This window comes from Lactuca serriola, chromosome 7 (genome assembly GCF_051521515.1).
Source record: "Lactuca serriola cultivar US96UC23 chromosome 7, Lser_US96UC23_V15, whole genome shotgun sequence".
NCBI classification, from domain to species: domain Eukaryota; kingdom Viridiplantae; phylum Streptophyta; class Magnoliopsida; order Asterales; family Asteraceae; genus Lactuca; species Lactuca serriola.
Window position 1 is genome coordinate 127,620,346 of NC_136414.1, and position 22,243 is coordinate 127,642,588.

At 39.9% G+C, this 22,243-nt stretch overlaps 1 protein-coding gene across 1 annotated transcript; it reads right to left on the minus strand.

Moving 5' to 3' along the window:
• Window positions 1–11,010: 11,010 nt before the first annotated feature.
• On the minus strand, window positions 11,011–11,513 carry LOC145064337 (uncharacterized). The gene is made up of 2 exons (XM_079011806.1): window positions 11,176–11,513; window positions 11,011–11,086 (listed from the first exon to the last, which is right to left on the minus strand). Exons 1-2 carry the CDS (start codon window positions 11,511–11,513, stop codon window positions 11,011–11,013), a joined length of 414 nt encoding a protein of 137 aa, XP_078867932.1.
• Window positions 11,514–22,243: the final 10,730 nt, after the last annotated feature.

A 22,243-nucleotide genomic window follows, 5' to 3' on the forward strand; every position in this document is an offset into this window, starting at 1 on the left:
TGGGGATTTACATTGATGAGGAGGTGACTAATATTCATTTCTTTTCCTATCTAGATAGATGTATTCGTTGCTACCAGAGGAGTATGACCATCAGCATGTCTAGGCTCTCGTTAGGGGCATCAATGTCTTTAGAGTTTCCAAGGAGAGTTCCTTTAGATCTCCCATCTTCAGGTTGATTCATCACCTGACTACTTTCACTATGTATGACCTCGAGAAGTGGAACAAGGTTCCTTTGGGTGACCTTTTATACATGTGGTGCCTAATCCACACTAAGATTCACCTCAACCTCCCTTATTCTCCTGCTTTGTATATATCAACTCTGGTTGTAGGCTCTCTAGCGAAGAGTTGGGTATGTGGGGTCAGTGGGTTAATTACTTCCCTCGTTCCTATGGTAATTGACACTAATGGGATTGTTCAATTTCCCATCAGAGAGTTAGGTGCGACTGCTCTGAGGATGATACGGTCAGTGGTGATTGGTTTGAGCCAAAAGAACATCCTATGTGCTCATGTAAACCCTAAAGCTTGGATATAGGTTTCTCTAACTATACATGCATTCAACCAGGACTTTCAAACCCTAGATCTAATTAGAAGAATTCAAAATTAGAGATACAAATCAGATCTAGATCATTACCACTTGTTGCTTGCTTGAATCTTCTTGTCTTTGAAGCTTACAGTCACAAGTGTGACTCCTCTAATAGCTTACAAACACCAATCGCAAAAGAATGATCTTGGATAGAGGTTGAAGGCTTCTTGAAATTGGCTCTATCACTCTTAGGGTTAGGGTAGCCAATTTTTGTAGCCTAGGGGTCCTATTTATATTGAAGCTGCTAGGGTTTTAGTCAAAAACCCTAATGGACAACTTAGGCCTGAAGCTATCCAAAGAAGCTTCTGAAATAAGGCCTTAGGGCCTAAATTATGGACGAACACATCCTAATTTCGTCCATGCCTAGTCAAAGAGGCTCCTCAGCCCAATACTCAACTATCACACTTTTGACAGTTTGAGTCCCTGATATTAAATTAATGTCTTTTAGCCACAAAATTAATTTCTTAATTAATTCTTGTCTAATATTAATTTAATCATATGATTTCTCCATTAGTATATTATTCATATAACATATTAATAAATCATAATAACCTCTTTCTTAATAAATCATCCTATCATGTTGCTTCGGTGAAGGCAACCCAAAAGGACCATGCACAACCGGATCAAGTACTTACCAAATATAGTTACAGGCTTAGAAACTAATCCACACAAGTGGTACTTAGAGCTGATTAGATATTAGGGATCCCTGATGTTGATATCATTTTGCCTCTAAGATGGGTAGAGCCATATCTTGTTCATGAGCCTGAATTTGAGAGGCAAAAAAGAGCTAGGCACGCATCAAAGGCTGCTCAACAGGAGCCTGATCCCAAAGTCGACCTACACTACTTGTCTATACGTACAGATGTATTAAGCAGGGAACACCAAATCATTTTGTGAGGCCAGTAGTGGCTCATGGCATCTCTTAGTAGGGTTATGGCGTTTCACGGGATGGATTATCCACCCTTTCCACGATTAGACCATGATGCTGACCCTTCAGACATATAGCAGAGGGATGCAAGGGATGATGACATCAATGAGGATATAGATGAGGAGGATGAGTTCGAAAGTGATGATGCTGGTAGCGACGATGGGAGTGGCGTTGAGGTTTTATTTGGTGTTTTTGTTGTATTTTGATACTTATTACATGGATTTGTATTGATACACTTTTATATACATTATATTCTTATTTTGTGTTGGTATATATATATATATATATGTATGTGTATATATATATATATATATATATGTGTGTGTGTGTGTGTGTGTATGTGTGTGTGTGTTATTCTTTTTTACCAATCACCAAATCTAAACTTAGTTAGTAAATTGGCCCAACCAAAATTAAACATAGGTGAACGGTTTATGTTTAGTTGTGGCTTGACATATGTACGCTGATTTAGTTAAGATAATTGATTCTTATATCTAATGTTTTTGACTAATATACTTAAATTTTATGGATTTGTGATTATTGTGTTTGTTATGTACTTCTACACTATCAGATAAGGACTGACCATATGGGAAGTGCATAATGGAAGGGCCATTTTAGTATATAGTTGTTCTAAAATTCAACAACCCACGCGGCATTGTAAACTAGTCACCTCTCCCATAAGTGGTCTATTAGTAGTGTAATTAACAATAATACTTTTATTGGTTTGGGGACAAACCCTATCAGAGTATATTCCTTACTCCCTAGGTTGTAGTCTAATTTACTAAGGAAATACTAGTTCGCTATAACCTTTGGCTCTAATACCATTCTCTGTCACACCTTCGGGCGCTGGCGGAAACACCGAGCCAAGGAAGGGTACATTGATCATCCAAATCAAAGAGCATAAAACGAACAACATAATTCTTTTATTAAAAACCCATGATTACATTTACTTTTACATGATTAAACTAACCAGTTCCATGCTTCTTTTCCTTCCTTTCAACGATCTTCTCTTCTTTCAGTTTCCTAGGCATACATAGGTTTTGAACAACGGTCAACATAATGTTCGTGGGCTCACATGTTTTATAGCTTTAAAACTACTCTTTGAAATAGGATCTATATTTATGAATATATAGACTTTTCGAGACTTTTCTAACACTATAAGTTTCTATGGAGTTTTTCCTTATACTATCATTAAATCGTAACTTATTATACTTTTATTTAATATTTTTGTAGCTTCTTACATCTTTCAGAAAGAGATTTGATTTATACACTCGATTAGTTTCGAGTAGTTATTAGATAAGATACTTAGGAAAGTATCTATCTTTATATTTGAGCATATACTTTATATCTTGTTTTTCCTAGGATAAATTAATTCTTCCGCATTGAACCTTTAACTTTTCCTTTTATAGATTTTTATATCTTGATTGTATCCTTTTCATACTTTGACTACTGTCAAGGCTGTAACAACGTAAATTTTCAAAACAAAATTTTCATTTAAAACATATAATTCTCATGACACATTTATAAAAACCTCATTTATTTAATTTACAAACGCAACTCCATGTTTGTTTGATTACAAATCCAGGATCCTCAAAACCATAACTCTTTCACTGGTGTGTACAATCAAGGCGGTGCCTTCCCGCAATCCTGAGAAAAACCTGAAACACATAACACATAACACAGTAAGCACGAAGCTTAGTGAGTTCACCAAAATACCATTCTAACACATAATAGCCACTCGAGGATGTAACTCTGTCGACCCTCTGGTCAATGTATCTCAGTGGGGCCCTCCAGCCCCAACTCTCTGTGGGCCCTCTGGCCCTAACTCTAGGGACCCGAAAGTCCCAACTCTATAACTCTGAATCATGCATATCACATATCACAATAAATCACAACACATAAATAACATGCAAATACACTGGCATATAACTCTATAGTACACTATCAGATAACTCTGTTACCACACTAGGTAAAGTGTAGTGAGAAGACTCACCTCGAATGATGAATGGCTCCTATAAATGTCGCCGTTGCGCACCAACCTCTACCTCTGAGCCATATCTGCAATGATCTCAAATTAGGATCTAAGTCCCAACCCTCATTCTCTAGGTCTAAAGGTAGTCCACTAACTAGTCCATAAATAACCCCAAAACCCATTGGGCCCATCAAGGCCCAATAATAAATGGACTCTACCGAGGCCCAACTCTCAAGTCCAAGAGGCAAGCCCAACTCAAGGGCCCAAGGCACATATACATATTCCTCTGGTCCAAATCTCAAGCAAAACAAGCCCAAACTCCAGGCCCGACACTTAAGGCCCAATATAAGACTTACCCCAAATAGTCCACAGTGGGGTTACGCGGGGCGTACCTCCTTTGGTACGCTCAGCGTACTCTATCGCACACGAATCCTGATCGGGGACACCAACCTAGTACGCGGGGCGTACTAGATTTACGCTCAGCGTACGCCCAGATTTACTTTTTCAACTCTTTTGGTCTTAATAAGTTAATACCATAGCTATACTCTTAGATCTGGATTCCATAAGGGCTCATACTCAATAAAGCTCATGACTTTAAGCCTTTGCATGGCTGATCAAGTCCCAAACACAAAAATCTCACTCATTACTACTCAAAAATTCTCATATCTCATGCATGGTTTGTTTCCAACATCCAAACACTCATTTTTATGAATCCCTTCCACTAAAAACACTTAAAGGGACATATATTAGGTTGTGGAGCTTAACCACTCATAAAGCTTTATGCTTTGGGACCAAAAACCCTAAAATGGACCCAAAACAAAAGCTAGCACAATAATAAGCAAGTTCAAAACTTGATACCTCTGGAGGATGCACCAACAAGAGAAGAACATAGATCCAAAAGCTAGGTGCTCAAGTCATTCTCTTTCAAAGCTCCTTCTTCTTCAAAAGCCAAGCACAATAAGTCATCACCCCACTAGATCCATATGAGAAAACCACCAAGATTCAAACTTTATGCTTTCTAGAGCTAGATCAACATGATTAGGGCTTGGATCCACAAGCTCCAAGCCAGGCAATGCTTCCTCAAGAAACTCCTTCTTCCACAATATGCACCAAAAACTCACTAAATCGCCAAAATGATCAAGAATCACTCAAATGGAGGCTTAATGTCGATTTCTAGGGTTTAGAGGGATGCAGGCTGAAGTTATTGGGGTTAGGTTATGAGTTAAGGACCTTAAATAGGGTCCAAGACCCTAAAATAGCGTTCCGGTCTGTTTGGCGTACGCCCAATGTTCATATGGTCGCCCAGCGTACTCTGAAGAACATTCGCGACCCTCCCTGGTCAGTACGCCCAACGTACTCTTCAATTACGCCCAACGTACTCTAAATTACGCCCAGCGTACTCGTCTAAGCCTGAAACCATAAAACTTTTGAAGGCGATAACTTCTTCGTTATAAGTCCATTTCCAACAATCCTTATATCCACGGAAAGCTAACGAGAAGCCCTACACTTCTATCAACTTTATTCCTCCGGAATCCCACTCAAACTCATATCCAAAATTCATGAAAAGCCCCAACCAGCGCCTTAACAATACATTCGGGCTCTAAAGCACAAACCGACTCTTTAATCAGACAACCTACCTCACCCACATCCCAAAAGGGAATAACATTTCTCTTTCAACGCCTCAAAACCTTCTCATACTCGGATTAAGGCCCACAGGCCCTAAATCACGAAATAATCCAGAACAGGGTGTTACAAAGGCACCCCACTTGAAATAGATTTTGCCCTCGAAATCGCTCCTTATCAACACATAGGTCGAACCCAATGATTCAGGAAGCACCATCGAAAGAACCCCATATCATACAACAATCTCTTCCAAAAACACCTAAAACCAATAGGAACTCTTGACCCCAAAGAAGGACAGACCCTTCTGCCGCTGCGGTACCTGATCTGCCTCTCCAGAACTTGAAACTCTACTGGTCTGTTTCCCTGCTAGACCACCCTCGCAATATCATCATGTTAATCGCTCATCGAATAACATACTCTAAGAATACTCTATCAATTCTCATTCTCTAATCGATCCCGGTCACAATTCAAAAAGGATGGAAAGGTCATATCCCACTAAGGAATCACTGCCTGAATAACTATCATAACTCTTCTGAAGGAAGGGTCCTCAAAACTCTATCCTCATACACAAGAAAGCGGTCAAGCCAGCTCGGAACGATCCTCTGGCACCCTAAATCATAAGCCCCAGTTCCTCTCAAATGTTCCATCCGACACTGAACACCATGTCAACTCCCGTCCCGACAGTTGGACCTTCAAGGGCTACCCACTGCACACCGAATAAAACGACTTACCGACTTCCTTCTCACAATAACTATCTCGGTCCATCATGACACACAAGTCACAAAGTCCGCTTTACCCCAAGCGAATACTACAATCCTAACTGAAATCATCTCACCCTCGACTCCTGTCGTCTACTACTCATTAGCTTCATACATCTCGCGTTGAACGACCAAAAGATCAAACAACTTATCAAACAATGACAGAAAATAAGAACAATAAAGATTCACAAAGAAAACTTTTCACTAAGAATGATAATCTCACAAAGAGATTAACGTGTGCACAAAGCGCCTATTAGGGTTTGTAAAAAACGCGTGACGCAATACAAACTGATATAAAAGATTATATACTACTATTCTAGACTATCCCTATAATTCAGGGATATGCCAGCTAACTAATTTACGCTAACAATGGAAACAAGATAAATACAAAATCCGTTGCAACATGCTGAATAAAGATATATATATATATATATATATATATATATATATATATATATATATATATATATATATATATACTGATCAACTGAGATGCTGAAGTTGATGCTGACGCTGAGTCATGCGCTGACGCTGATTAACTAATTTCAAACATCATCATATTTCAAGGTTTGACCTTACAATCTCCCCCAATATGATGATGTTCAAAACCAACTAGATTAGAACACCTCTGGACAAGAATTCTTCATACTCAGCTTCAGCTTCTACCTTTACTGGCCAGTAGGGACTGTCCAACAGCTCCTGTCTTCTATTCAGCAATTCCATAGCAATTAGAATATGAAATTCTCCTGAAAGATCTTGATGGCTCATGCACATTTGTCTTAAGCCAACGAGATGAGTTGTTGGAGCCCTTGGAATCACAGCAGTTCGTTGAAAACACATTTTTCTGTTTTTGTCGAGATAGAACATCCCGTGTTCAGGAACAGAGATAAACTGATGTTGAACAGGCTCAACACCAATGGGAAGAGAGTTGTTTAATTCAGCAACACCAAAATTCAGAACCAACACATCTTTACCATCAGCCTGAAACATGGTTCTTCTGTTTCTTGGAATTGAAGAACTTGATCCTTGCTGCTGAGGACGTTCTTTGGGAACAAGGTCTAAACGCTGAACTTTCTTAATCAACAAGTGGAGAGCACAAGTCAATTCTGATGAAAGAGCTGAAGTTTGCTTGGATGCCACCTCGAGCAATTCCATCCACTCAGAGAGACCATATTTAATCAGCCCGTCTCTCTTGACAACTTCAGTGTATGGATGTTGAGGACCTTGACGAGTAATCAGTAAAGTAAGAATTTTCTCGTTACGAGGCTTTGATGCTTTGACTTTAATGATCTTATCACTGCTCACTCTTCGTTTATGAACATCTTGAAATCTATTTCGATCAATCCTATCGAGAACACTATCAGTCTTAGGCTTACTGCTGTTGGGAGAAGGCTGAGAAGATTTAGAATTGGACTAATATTCTAAGAATTTTTGCATCTGAGCTTCAAATGATCCTTTGGCCTGAAGTTTATGCTGAATGAGAGATTCATCAGCTTGAACAATATTCTTCAGAAGCTGAGCTTTATTGGCTTCATCAAGAATTTGCTTAACTTGATCAGGAGACATGTTCCATTCAGCCGCCAAATTGGATATGCTGACAATAGACTTGGGTTTCTTGCTAGGAGTAGGATTGTCAGCGTGTGAATAAGAACATACAGTATCAGCTGCTTTACGCTTTCGAGATAGAGGAAGAAGATCCTCACTAACAACATCGGAGTCTTCACCTTGAACTGGTACTGTGGGATCAATGAAAGTCATGTCCAACATCTGACACTCATCATCCTGTTCTTCTTCATCATCAGGCTCACTATTTTCAGTAGAATTTTCAGTATCAGCTTCTATTTGTTTCTCAAACTCGTGCACATGCTGTGGTGGCTCGGTCTGTTCGGATACATTCTTAACAGAATCAGTTTCTCCCCCTTTTTGAGCATCATCATCATTTGGGCCAGGAGTAGGAGTTGACAGAATAACTTCTTTCAGTTGTTGAACATCAACTTCAATACGAAGGAGACGCTGACTCATGTCTCGAGTCAGTGTAAGAAGGTCATTAAAGGATGAGGATGGGATTTGGATGAACTGAGTACTTGGAAGCTTTTGTGATTGATGTTGCTCCCCCTGAGAAGGGTGCTCCCCCGTAGATGGTTGCTCCCCCTGAGCAGATGGCTCCCCATGAGCAGATGGTTCCCCATGAACCGTGTGAATCTTTTCAGTGACAGAGATGGTATGATGAGAAAGCTGAGGATAGATTTGACCATCTCGTGCACTAGGATCATCTTGAATGTCAGCATTAGTGTCGTTTATATCATCAGCTCCTTCGTCAGTGTCAACGTTCAATGATGGAACTGTATAAGGATGTGTGATCCACTCTCGCATCCGATCAGAGATGCCGATGTCATTGGCTAGAGGATCATCCTGGTACATTCGAACTGACATCCGTGGGTATGGGATGGGGTTTCCAGAGTGTGAGTAGTAGGCCTCGACGAAAAATTTATCCAAAACAAGGGCAATCCAGCGAGGAAATGGAACATGAACAGAAAAATAGCCGTTGAACTGAAGATGAAACGACAAATCAGTGTCTGCGGAAGCGCTGAGATCAGTGTCACAAAAGTTTCATGCTGAAGGATGGTTTTCCGTCAATTCAAGGCACAACTTGCTTGATTAAGGATAGCAAGGTGGTTGGTGCGTGTGATAGATACTAGTTTAATTATCTAACCATCGGCACGGAGTGTTGTGTCTTTATCAGTGAGTGATTCGTCTTATTGAATCATTAGAAACTGAGTGAGAAGAAGGTAAACAGAGGATTGTTGCGTGTGATAGAACTTGGTGTTTTGGTCTAACCATCGGCAAAGACTGTTAGACTCTCATCAGTGTGTGTTTTGTCACATTGAATCACAGAATTAGTGTAAGATTGGTGAGAAAAGATAGTTGCGTGTGATAGACCTTGGTGCTTTAGTCTAGCCATCGGCAAAGAGTTTTAAGTTGTTATCAGTGTATGGTTTAATACAGTGAATCATTCAACTTATGTTTAGAAGATTTGTAGAAGAGATAGAGACAAGAGGTCAAACCAAGTACTGCGGTCAGCACGACAACTCATTTGTCAGATGCTGATGAAACTTCACCATATGGGCAAGAGAGCAGCTCATGAAAGATAGAAGAGGAATGAGCTACCTTTTCATCAGTTAATGATTCTTCATCAAACTTTACATGAATGGATTCCTCAATGCACTGCCTGTTCACATGAAAAACATGAAAAGCCTTTGAAATACATGAGTATCCAACAAAAATACCTTTGTCAGCCTTAGGCTCAAATTTAGATCTAGGATCGCGCTGATTGAGAATATAACAAACACATCCAAACACGTGAAAGAAGGATACGTCTGGATTTCGATCTTTCAGCATCTCATATCGAGTCTTCTTGAGGACTTTGTGAATTAGAGAGCGATTTTGAGTATAACATGCAGTATTCACAGCTTCAGCCCAAAAAGACATAGGAAGACCAACATGTATCATCAAGGTTCTTCCTGCTTCAATCAGTGTTCGATTTCTTCGTTCAACAACTCCGTTTTGTTGAGGAGTGTGAGGAGCTGAGAAGTTCTGCCCAATGCCTTTAAAATCACAAAAGTCATCAAGGATTGAATTCCGGAACTCAGTGCCATGATCACTCCTTAGCTGCTTAACTTTTAGACCAGTCAGTGTCTCATTTTGACGAATCAGTGAGATAATTTCCTATGCAGCATGACCTTTCTTCTTCAAGAAAACCACCCATGTAAATCGAGTAAACTCATCCACAACCACCAGAGTATACTTATTTCCACCTAGGGAACGAACAGGAATAGGACCAAACAAGTCCATGTGAAGTAAATGAAGAGGAACGGATATGCTCGAACATGACTTGGGCTTGAACGAAGGCTTTTTTTGCTTTCCTTGTTTACACGCTGAACAGACCTTATCTTTGACAAAACTGAATGTTGGAAGACCTCTGACCAGATCTTGATTTGATATCTTAGACAGATTTTTAAAATTCAAATGTGAGAACCATTTGTGCCAAATCCAGCTGAGATTGGTTTGAGATTTTGTAAAGAAGCATTGCATCAGTGCCTTGTCACTTGAGAACATGTCGAGAACATATATATCCTCCTTTCTGATTGCTGAGAGTACGATGTTCTTGTCAGTGTTGATGACTCTACCTTCCTTCTTTGTAAAATGAACTTCATAATCAGCATCACACAATTGACTGATTGAGATAAGGTTATGTTTGAGCCCCTTTACATATGAAACATTCTGAAACACCACATTGTTGCATTTGATGTGCCGATATCCTTTAGTGAACCCCCTTCCATTGTCTTCGTATGTAACTGTAGGAGCACTTTTCTTGACATAGTCTTCCAGGAGAGACTTGGATCCTGTCATATGTCTTGAGCAACCACTATCTAAGTACCAAAGATGCTCTTGACCCTGATACATTGAAGGAGAATCAGTGTTGTGCTTCCTGGAATTTTCAACCGCATCAGACATATCAGCATCAAATGAACTTGTGTTGTCTTTACATTCATCAGCATCTTCTGTTTTAGCCATCAGACATTTAACTTCATCATCTGATGACTCCTCATCAGTCTTCCATTTTTCTTCTTTAGCAACAAGAACTTTATGTTCCAAGTTCTCTGCTTTTAGCTTTTCAACCAATTTGTTGCAGTTCTGCTTCCAGTATTCATCCGAGCTTTGGGTTCTTTGCTTGCATTCTTTTGCAAAATGGTCAGTGCTACCACAGTTAAAGCACTGAGCTTTCCCTTTCTTTTCAGTAGCAGGTTTCTTGTCAGCATCTGACCTTTTGAAGGATTTGCCTTTCATCTTCTTCTGAAACTTTGAGAAATTACGGCCTGATTTCTCAAAGGTCTTCACAATAAACGCCGCACTAGCAACAACCTTTTCCAGACTGTCAGTATCACTTTTAGTAGAATCAGTGTCTGAGAAGGATTCAGTGTCTGACTCAGATTCTTGCCTTTTGGTTAAAAACAGTGCCACTGATGACTCACGCTGAGTATCTTTCATCAGCTCCTTTCTCTGGAGCTTTGATTCCTCATAGTATCGAAGATTTCCATAAAGACTTTGTAAATCCATTGTGCTGATTTTCTCACTATTTTTCAGCACATCAACATGATTTTCCCAACCTGCACCGAAAGAATCCAAAAACTTCTGCACTAGAACAGTTCAATGCTTTAACTGATCTAGTCTCCACAGATCATTAACAAGAGTATTAAATATGTTAAAGGTTTGAGTCAAGGTTTCACCTTTCTTAGCAAAAAAATGTTCATACCTTCTGTTTAGATCATTTATTTGGGTAGCCTTGACTTCCTCAGTTCCTTCAAATGACACAGTCAGTGTGTCCATCATCTCTTTTGTTGATATGCAGTTTTGAACCAACCCAAAGATATTGTATGGTAAAGCATAGCTGATTGCTACCCGAGCACAAACATCTAGCCCATTCTTTCTTTTGTCATCAAATGTCCAGTTCTCTTTAGGTGTTTTCTTCAAGACACCATTAGGAACGTTGTTTTTTAGGGGCTGATACATCGGAACATATGAACCTTTATTGACTATGTCCAACATTTCTTCATCTACAGATTCCAAAGCATATAGCAAAATTGTTTTCATCAAACGGAGTTATTTTAGTAGAAGAATGATTTGATGAGTTTAAAGAGGAAGATGATGAAGCCATTTGTTTGATAAGAGAACACTGCTCTGACACCAATTGAACGACCCAAAGATCAAACAATTTATCAAACAATGACAGAAAATAAGAACAATAAAGATTCACAAAGAAAACTTTTCACTAAGAATGATAATCTCACAAAGAGATTAACGCGTGCACAAAGCGGCTATTAGGGTTTGTAAAAAACACGTGACGCAATACAAACTGATATAAAATATTATATACTACTATTCTAGACAATCCATATAAATCAGGGATATGCCAGCTAACTAATTTACGCTAACAATGGAAACAAGATAAATACAAAATCTGTTGCAACATGCTGAATAAAGATATATATACTGATCAACTGAGATGTTGAAGTTGATGCTGACGCTGAGTCATGCGCTGACGCTGATTGACTAATTTCAAACATCATCATATTTCAAGGTTTGACCTTACACGCGTTTCATCCCATACAAACGAACTGACCCACACAGGTCTAAAATATCAGATGACACACAACACCCCTCAGAAGGAACCCACCTCTAAGCTCGGAATCTTATCTTGCCTTCACATTACACCATTAGAGCCAAATCAAACTCGAGAGCTTGGGTCGACGCGAAATTGGAATCACTCGTCCCAATGAAGCTCTCAACTCATAACCCATTACTCGCATCTTTCGTGTACATCACTACATCGAATTCCTTCCGAAAGCGATCACCACACCTTAACTCATAATAAAACAACTCCCGACCATTAGGGAGACCCCAGTCTCACCCATGTCCTGCCTACCAGATTCCCACAGACTCATTGATAAGGCTACCCAAGCCTAGGAACTCCTCTGCGCCATGCTCTGGCTAGTGAAAACTACGGCTCCCCACAGTTCCACAACGCTCTCTCACTGACCAGTGAAAGCTACGGCTCCCCGCAGTTTCACAATGCTCCCCCACTACTTAGCAAATACTACGGCTCCCCGCAGTATCGCCACATCATCTCGCTGGCTGGTAGATACTACGGCTCCTCGCAGTATCACCACACTCTCTCGCTAACCAGCGAATACTATGGCTCCCTGCAATATCACAACACTCTCTTGCTGACTAGTCAGTACTTCGGCTCCCCAAAATACCCTGATACCCTCTTCCACTCAAGCACTCGGAACCTTGAAATATTCCCATCTCACACATTGAAACGCGGAGGAAATATCACTGACTGAAAACACGTTGACTAAATTCCAAAGTTGCATCCTCTACTGATCACCACCCAAGCGAAACTACTCATTCCGACTCTGAAATTGGTTGACAAATCCATTGCTACCCCTCCTGAGGTATAGATCACAATCTATACCTATACCTGCAAATATCAGCTATTGCATTCTAAACTTAGCTACCCAACCGCCTCGAACTCAACATTTGCAAACCCGAAAAATTTCTTAGCCATAATAAATTCTCCGATCAACGACCAACCGTCGTGGATTCACTCACCCTTTCGTAAGCACCTACACATACATCATCTTGCATCAAACCTCACCTACTTCATCAAATACCCAGGTTACATGTGTCCACACCACAAGTCTCCATAACAAATCCTATAACCACACTTTAACGAATCGCTGACCCTTCCCAAAAGAATACCCAGTTCTCCCCCACTCAGGGTTCAAACCATCACCAATTGGCATACCAACAATCTACTCCCTAGACTGTTTCACCAAGTATATCACACTTGAATCTTGGAGTGTATCACATAATCACTTTAATGATCTTCCCGATGGAAACCAAGCAACTCCACATATCCCGACTTTGACCAAAAATCTCAGAATCCTCCCGACGTGACTGCCTCTATTCATCTTGAAGCCTCAAACCGACACACCGTTGGATACCCCATTGTTCTGAATTAGATCTGACTCTCGGTCCAGAAATGATGCATAATCTCACACTTCGACTCTGATTCCTCAACCCACTTCCCAAACCGGAAATACTCATAAAAGCAACAGACCTCACTCTTATTGTCGCTACACAACGCAGACCATGAGGGCCGCTGCCCCGATATACTCCTCTTAGCCACCAGGAACTCCCATCAAACATACTGCCCAATTACTCTGGTGAAAAGGTCGTAGCCCTTGCTACCCCACCGGGTCTACCTCCAACTCTGAAACTGGAAGCTCAATATCCCTGCTGCTTCTCACAGAAAATAGTACAACTCTGGTCACAGAAAATGGCATATCTACTATCGGCCGACTACTCAACTCAGAACGTAATCCTCCAAAAAGTACCACCTCTACTTATCCTTGAGTCTTGTGACTCCAACTGACATCTTACCAAAATGTATCGGGAACCAACTCAATTTCTCTTCAAGGTGTGCTCAATTGAAACTTGCTCAACATGGCCCTCTTTCCCCAGACTCTATCATGTCTGATCCCAGTCTGATCAATCTCAACAGGATAACTGGTAAAACCAGAAGCACCATCCGCCACGAATCATGGTACTCGAACCATGCTATCTTCTCTCAATCTGCTACGAATCATGGCACTTGAACCATGATATCACCTCTCGATCTGACACCAATCATGGTACTCAAACCATGATATCACCTCTCGATCTGCTACCAATCATGGTACTCAAACCATGATATCACCTCTCGATCTGCTACCAATCATGGTACTCGAACCATGACATCACCTCTCAATCTGCTACCAATCATGGTACTCGAACCATGACATCAACTCTCGATCTCCTACCAATCATGTTACTCGAACCATGACATCACCTCTCGATCTGCTACTTAGAACCTCTGGAATTTTCCCTGTATCGAGTATGGGTCCTCTACTTTCAGTAGTACGGACCCATACTACCTGCCACATCTACCCATACTTTCCACACGGACCATCCCATATTTCCTAAGTAGCTGCTCAACTTCCTCAATCACCAATCCCGTCATACCTGGTCGCTCTCCTGCAAAATGCTCTACTCTGTCGGCGTACTCTTCTAACTAAGGTCACATCCTAGGATCATCATAGGTTCTCACACTTCTCTGCCATCAGCTGCTGAGAAACTCCTTATGATGCCAGTCATCTACGTCCTGAATATCATCACATTCGCTTGGTAGCTGACTCCCATCATCAGGAATTCCACAAAGCACGAAGCAAGCAGCATTCGGGCATCGAATAAACATATAAAACTTGCTCTAGGTGATAACTCCACTTGATCTACTCATACCCAAATGATATCACCAAACTCTACAACTCTACCCCTCGTGGGTATCTAGCTACTCTCCCGGTAGACTCCACAAATGCTCATCTAGGTATCTCTCCTAGATTACTCTTCTACTCAAATTCCCCTATACAACGATTCCCGCTGGATACTCTCCCTCAGCACATGCTCGAAAGTGCATCACAGATAACAACAACTCCTAGGCTAAGGCAACACAAATCAGGCCACTCTAGTCCTAAAATATGAAATACCTAGCCTATCTCTGGCATGCATAATATCTCATAACATATTTCATAACACAAAAGTATGGGTATTTTGGGAAATCACCATTCGGGCTCTGGCTAATTGTACACACTGCTCCTTCTCATTTTCTTGCAGAAACTCTTGCTCGTTTTAGAAAAAAAATCCTTTCTTTTGAACATTCTTTGTCAAATCCTCAGTTTGAGTCCAGATTTACCCGAAGGTGCATCCGAATCCCTCAAACCAAGGCTCTGATACCAACTTTTAACAACGGAAATTTTCAAAACAAAATTTTCATTTAAATCATATAATTCTCATGACACATTTATAAAAACCTCATTTATTTAATTTACAAACGCAACTCCATGTTTGTTTGATTACAAATCCAGGATCCTCGAAAACATAACTCTTTCACTGGTGTGTACAATCAAACCGGTGCCTTCCCGTGGTCCTGAGAAAAACCTGAAGCACATAACACATAACACAATAAGAACGAAGCTTAGTGAGTTCCCCAAAATACCACTCTAACACATAATAGCCACTCGAGGCTATAACTCTGTCGACCCTCTGGTCAATGTGTCTCAGTGGGGTCCTCCAGCCCTAACTCTCTGTGGGCCCTCTGGCCCTAACTCTAGGGACCCGAAAGTCCCAACTCTGTAACTCTGAATCATGCATATCACATATGACAATAAATCACAACACATAAATAACTTGCAAATACACTGGCATATAACTCTAAAGTACACTCTCACATAACTCTGTTACCACACTAGGTAAAGTATAGTGAGAAGACTCACCTCGAATGATGAATGGCTCCTACAAATATCGTTGTTGCGCACCAGCCTCTACCTCTGAGCCATATATACAATGATCTCGAATTAGGATCTAAGTCCCAACCCTCATTCTCTAGGTCTAAAGGTAGTCCACTAACTAGTCCATAAATAACCCCAAAACGCATTGGGCCCATCAAGGTCCAATAATAAATGGACTCTACCGAGGCCCAACTCTCAAGTCCAAGAGGCAAGCCCAACTCAAGGGCCCAAGGGACATATACATATTCCTCTTGTCCAAATCTCAAGCAAAACAAGCCCAAACTCCAGGCCCAACACTTAAGGCCCAATATAAGACTTAACCCAAAAAGTCCACAGTGGGGTTACGCGGGGCGTACCTCCTTTGGTATGCTCAGCGTACTCCATCGCACACGAATCCTGATCGGGGACACCAACCTAGTACGCGGGGTGTACTAGATTTACGCTCAGTGTACGCCCAGATTTACTTTTTCAACTCTTTTGGTCTTAATCAGTTAAGACCATAGCTATACTCTTAGATCTTGATTCCATAAGGGCTCATACTCGATAAAGCTCATGACTTTAAGCCTTTGCATGGCTGATCAAGTCCCAAACACAAAACTCTCACTCATTACTACTCGAAAATTCTCATATCTCATGCATGGTTTGATTCTAACATCCAAAGACTCATTTTTATGAATCCTTTCCACTAAAAACACTTAAAGGGACATATATTAGGCTGTGGAGCTTAACCACTCATAAAGATTTAAGCTTTGGGACCAAAAACCCTAAAATGGACCCAAAACAAAAGCTAGCACAATAATAAGCAAGTTCAAAAGTTGATACCTCTGGAGGATGCACCAACAAGAGAAGAACATAGATCCAAAAGCTAGGTGCTCAAGCCATTCTCTTTCAAAGCTCCTTCTTCTTCAAAAGCCAAGCACAATAAGTCATCACCCCACTAGATCCATATGATAAAACTGGCAATATTCAAACTTTATGCTTTCTGGAGCTAGATCAACATGATTAGGGCTTGGATCCACAAGCTCCAAGCCAAGCAATGCTTCCTCAAGAAACTCCTTCTTCCACAATATGCACCAAAAACTCACTAAATCACCAAAATGCTCAAGAATCACTCAAATGGAGGCTTAGGGTCGATTTCTAGGGTTTAGAGGGATGGAGGCTGAAGGTATTGGGGTTAGGTTATGAGTTAAGGACCTTAAATAGGGTCCAAGACCCTAAAATAGTGTTCAAGTCTGTTTGGCATATGCCCAGTAGTCATATGGTACGCCCAACGTACTCTGAAGAACATTCGCGACCCTCCCTGGTCAGTATACCCAACGTACTCTTAAATTACGCCCAGCGTACTCTAAACTACGCCCAGCGTACTCGGCTAAGCCTTAAACCATAAAACTTCTGAAGGCCATAACTTCTTCGTTATATGTCCGTTTCCAACGATCCTTATATCCATGGAAAGCTAACGAGAAGCCCTACACTTCTATAAACTTTATTACTCCTGAATCCCACTCGAACTCAGATCCAAAATTCATGAAAAGCCCCAACCAGCGCCTTAACAATACATTCGGGCTCTAAAGCACAAACCGACTCTTTTATCACAAAACCTACCTCACCCACATCCCAAAAGGGAATAACCTTTCTCTTTCAACGCCTCAAAACCTTCTCATACTCGGATTAAGGCCCACAGGCCCTAAATCACGAAATAATCCAGAACAGGGTGCTACAAAGGCGCTCCCATTTACATAGTTTAATAAATTAAGGTTGGCAAGAAATATTACAATGAGTTCCTATAATCGAGCCATATGACTTGAAATTTCCCCACCACAACACCTCATCAGATGTCACAAGATTATAAAGTTATGCAAGTCGGGGTAGTAGCTACTAACCGCATGTGGGAGTGTCAATCCCATAAAGATCTATAAATAGCGTTACCGCTCATTTAAGATTAACGGTTATAGGTCCGATGCTGGTTGAATATTATTCTTTTCTTTAGTTTTTCCTTTAATTAGTTTTCGTTATATATATATATATATATATATATATATATATATATATATATATATATATATATATATATATATATATATATATATATATATATATATATATATATATATATATATATATATATATTGTAACAACCCGAAACTTTGCTTCCTCGCCGTAACCGTTCCGTCAAAACTCGTCTTAAGCGAATTGTTCCAACTTCGTCCTGAACTAGGTCAATTAAGTCAAAACCTTTATTTTGACTTGGTAAGTATCCAAACATGTTAGAAACATGCGAAAACGTCCCGAACTAGTAATTTGAAAAATTATATTTTCGACCATATCGGGTAACGACAACTTAATCGGGTGCGACCCAAAGCATCAGTTAACGTCGGTATCGGGTAAAATTCCACCGTGTATCCAATTCAAACCATATTTAAAGTGGATTAAGACTCATTTGGAGCCTTTTCACTCTCTCTCTAACCTCTCTCCTCAAATCCATATTGTTAAGCCAAAATCAACCATTTCAAGCCTTAAAACACCAAGGTAAGCATCCTAGCTCCTAGTATAACATCCTTAGGCTTCAATTTCGTGTTTAAATCATGGGATAAGACCATAAACATGTGTTTACGGCCTTGCATCAGCCTTAGGCCGTGAACACATGTAAATGGGGTTTTTGAGCCTTAAAACCCTTCCAAAACACAACTAGACTTTAGATATGGCTATATGACTTCATGAAATCGACTTAGAACACCTTAGACAATGATTTCTAGGGATTTGCATGAGTTTCCGGCCAAGGCATGTGCTTGGGCCGTAAACTCATATAAATGGGTGGTAAACTCCACTTTTGGGTGTTAAAATGCAACTTACACACCCCTTAGGCTTCGGAATAAATTATGGAACCAACCAAAAATCATTTAGGGGTCTTAAACATATCAAATACCCTCTAATTGAGAGTTTACGGCCAGAGCATATACTACAGGGCTGTAAACTCCTAGATGTATGCCATTTGAAGCCTTAAACTCACCCTAAGCCTTGTAAAAATTAGTTGAATCACTTGTGATTAATCCTTGGCCTTCAAAATAATTAAGTTGGATGTGGGTGACAGTTCACGGCCCTAAACTCTTAGTTTACTGCCCTAAACTCTTCTATTAATTCATATTATGATTTTGTCCCTTTCAATTGCTCAAAAACCAAACCTAGGAACACCCATTATTTGATTTAAGGCCATTTAGCTCATAGAAACACCCACCATGAGTTTACGGCCGTAAACTCATGGGGATGTGGTGTTTAGGCCATGAACACTCCCTAGGGTTTACCCTTGAAGAGTAGACTCTATAACCTAGCCATTCATGTCCTGAAACGCCACCCGGGTAACTTCAAACGCTCATTTTGGAGTGTTTTCGCGTCTTAGAATGTTCAAGTATATCTAATTAGTTATTTAAATCTAATTAGATATATTTTGTGTATTATTTAATATTACATAGGAACCTTGCTCATATTCAAGCCTCGGTTCGACATTTAGCATCCCATTCAACACTTTCCGCGTCCGGTGAGTTCATACCCCTACCCTTTTTCATGTGTTTTTCAAATGGTTTTCAACGTTTTCAAAGGGGGGGGGGGGAATACAAGCAAAAGTACAAGAAATCTTGTACTTAAACGTATTTTCATTTCAAATGTTTTATTTCATGTATGATTTTAATAATGAAAATTGTGATAACTAATGGTTCGAATTGCAGGTTAAACAGTTAGACTAAACATAGATTTCTTTTAAAAGTGTTATAACTATATTCTCTTTGAATAAGAAATCATACTAATCATAACTAAGATTAATACTAAACGATTACGAATATAACTATTAGGTTAGTACGAATACGAATGCGAATACGAATATAACTAATAGGATAGAACGAATATGAATATAACTAATAGGATAGAACGAATACGAACACGAATCTAACCAATAGCATAATACGAATACGAATGCGAATACGAATATAACTAATAGGCTAGAACGAATACGAACACAAATCTAACCAATAGTATAATAGGACTACGAATGCGAATTAACGCCTTTGATGACACCAAGACTTCGAATATACAGCTAGTGTACCCCTTGAGTGTCACCAGAGTTTCGAATTAAATACGAAAATACGCCTCTGGACCTCTACTGAGTCTCGAATATATCCGCCTCAGAATGTCAACAGAGCTTCGATTATACCACTAATGTACTCTTTTGGAACTCAACAGAACTTCAAAAATATTGTAATGTACGCTTCTACGTGATTCCAAATATTCGAAAATACAACTAAGTTAGTAGATAATAGTCATTCGAATGTAGAATATCTAAGCGTTTAGAATACTTAACTAATACTATACACATGGTAACTACTAGTACTTCGAAATCAATCCTAAGAACCAATTAGTAACGAACTTAGATACAAATAGGCAACTCAGCACATAAGAAAATATGGGATTTTCCTGGGATAACATAACAACCAGTAACGAACTTAGATACAAATAGGCAACTCAACACATAGGAAAATATGGGATTTTCCTGGGTAGCACATCAACTCATAAACGGATAAAGTAACAAACGAATAACTAAAACTATAAGGAAAATATGGGATTTTCCTGGAATGACATAACCAACCGTTTTTGAAATTGTAACAAAGGAAACTCGATCTTTTCAAACTAAACCGCTTATGAACTCACCAGCTTTATGCTGATTTTCAAACCGCTTTTATTCTCAGGTCCACTTTAGACAGGTACCCGACGATCTCTTTTGGTGAAGACGGAGTGCGTAGAAGAATCGTCTTTCTTTTGTTTAAACTATACATTATGAAACTTGTACTACTTTACTTTTTAACTGACGTAATGAAATCTATGTAATGTAATGTTTTGTGTTTTACTTCGCTTACTATGTACATTGGTTATGATTCACATGAATTCACCTCCGCCCCGAGACGTTTCCGCCTTCGGTTTCGGTATGACAGATTGGTATCAGAGCCCTTGTTTATAGTGAACTAAGTATACCAAACTTTACATAGTATAAGACTATAAACATTAAGGGGCCTAAGTGCTCTGAACTAAAAGTATATCTCAAATATAAGTATTTTCAAAAAGTATACAAGTATCCTAGCCATCGAGAATCGTATCTATAAATAGAACAGAACATAAATAAATGGGTGTTGTACGCTACAGTTAAACCTGGTCAGTTATGTAGTCGTGTCTAGGATCAATATAGCTTGATCAACAATATTCATTCAAGACACGGCCAACATGTGCTTGGGAGTGACTGTGGAATGCGACATACCTAAAACTTACCCAAATACCACAAACAACGAATCGTCATTGCGGTAAATCATGAAATACTATGGGAGTATTTCTGGATCCAACCTTGTTGTAGAAACTCCTCATTCAAGCGTTGCCCCTCGATCATTCCGTTAGCGATAAATGTCTGCTTTGATAATTCATTCCTGCTTATTCGCTTATTAGAACTATATATATCTGTCATAAAGAGATATTCTTTGTTTCATATCTCTTGATTCAATTTAGAGGATTTATTATCCTCTTTTTCCTAATCTTTTAGATCGAGATGTCTTCAAGGAAAGAACCCAGCTCGAAGAACAACGACCCTTCATCCCTACCCTCATCTTCCTTCGACCCTGTGATGTTCCAGCTGGCTGTTTCTGCTGCAGTGATGGCTGCAATGACGATCTTGAACCCTAACAAGTCCATTGGTCCAGGATATAACCCCTACCCCCAAAACTGTGAAAATGTTCAGGAGCATCAGAATGAGTTTGATGAGAGTAATAAGGTTATCTGGAAAAAGCGAAAGGGTCAGAGTTCCCAAGGACCCTCCAAGAAATTCAAAAATGTGGTAGTCCAAGTTGCTACAAATCCTACCGTTGTTCCTATAGTTCAAGTTACCACTACTCCTGTCATTTTGTCTAAGGCTCAAGCACCTGTCACTGGGTATGCTGGTAATCTCCCTTGGTGCAGCAGGTGTAGTTATCATCATTATATTCCTAGCCCGTGTTGCAAGATAATTTGCAAATGCTGTGGCAAGAAAGGTCATCTTGCTAGAAGCTGCAGAACACTAGTCCAACACGTCGAACAAACTTCTGAATCAAGTATCGAACAGGTCTACTATAGTTGTGGAGAAATTGGGCATTTCAAGCGAAACTGCCCAAAAGCAACAACCGCCAACAATGTCAACAACGCCGGAATGGTCTTAGCTTTGAAGCAGGAGGAGGCAGCCGCTAATCCCACTAACGTTGCGGGTATATTTCTTTCCGACTATCCTTATGCTCGCATCCTCTTCGAATCTAGAGTCAAGAAAGTTCAATTAGTCATTCATTCAATTATCTTGTTAAACATAGTCCTCGTTTGACAACCAAAAACATTTACCGTCAAGATAGTTGTCAGTGAGAATGAGTGTATAAACGA

Coding starts and splice junctions, on each gene's coding strand:
- LOC145064337 (XM_079011806.1), bottom strand. CDS start 11,513: ATGAAAACAATTTTGCTATATGCTTTGGAATCTGTAGATGAAGAAATG. Junction 11,087..11,175: donor ATAAATGATCTAAACAGAAG/GTATGAACATTT, acceptor TGTGGAGACTAG/ATCAGTTAAAGCATTGAACT.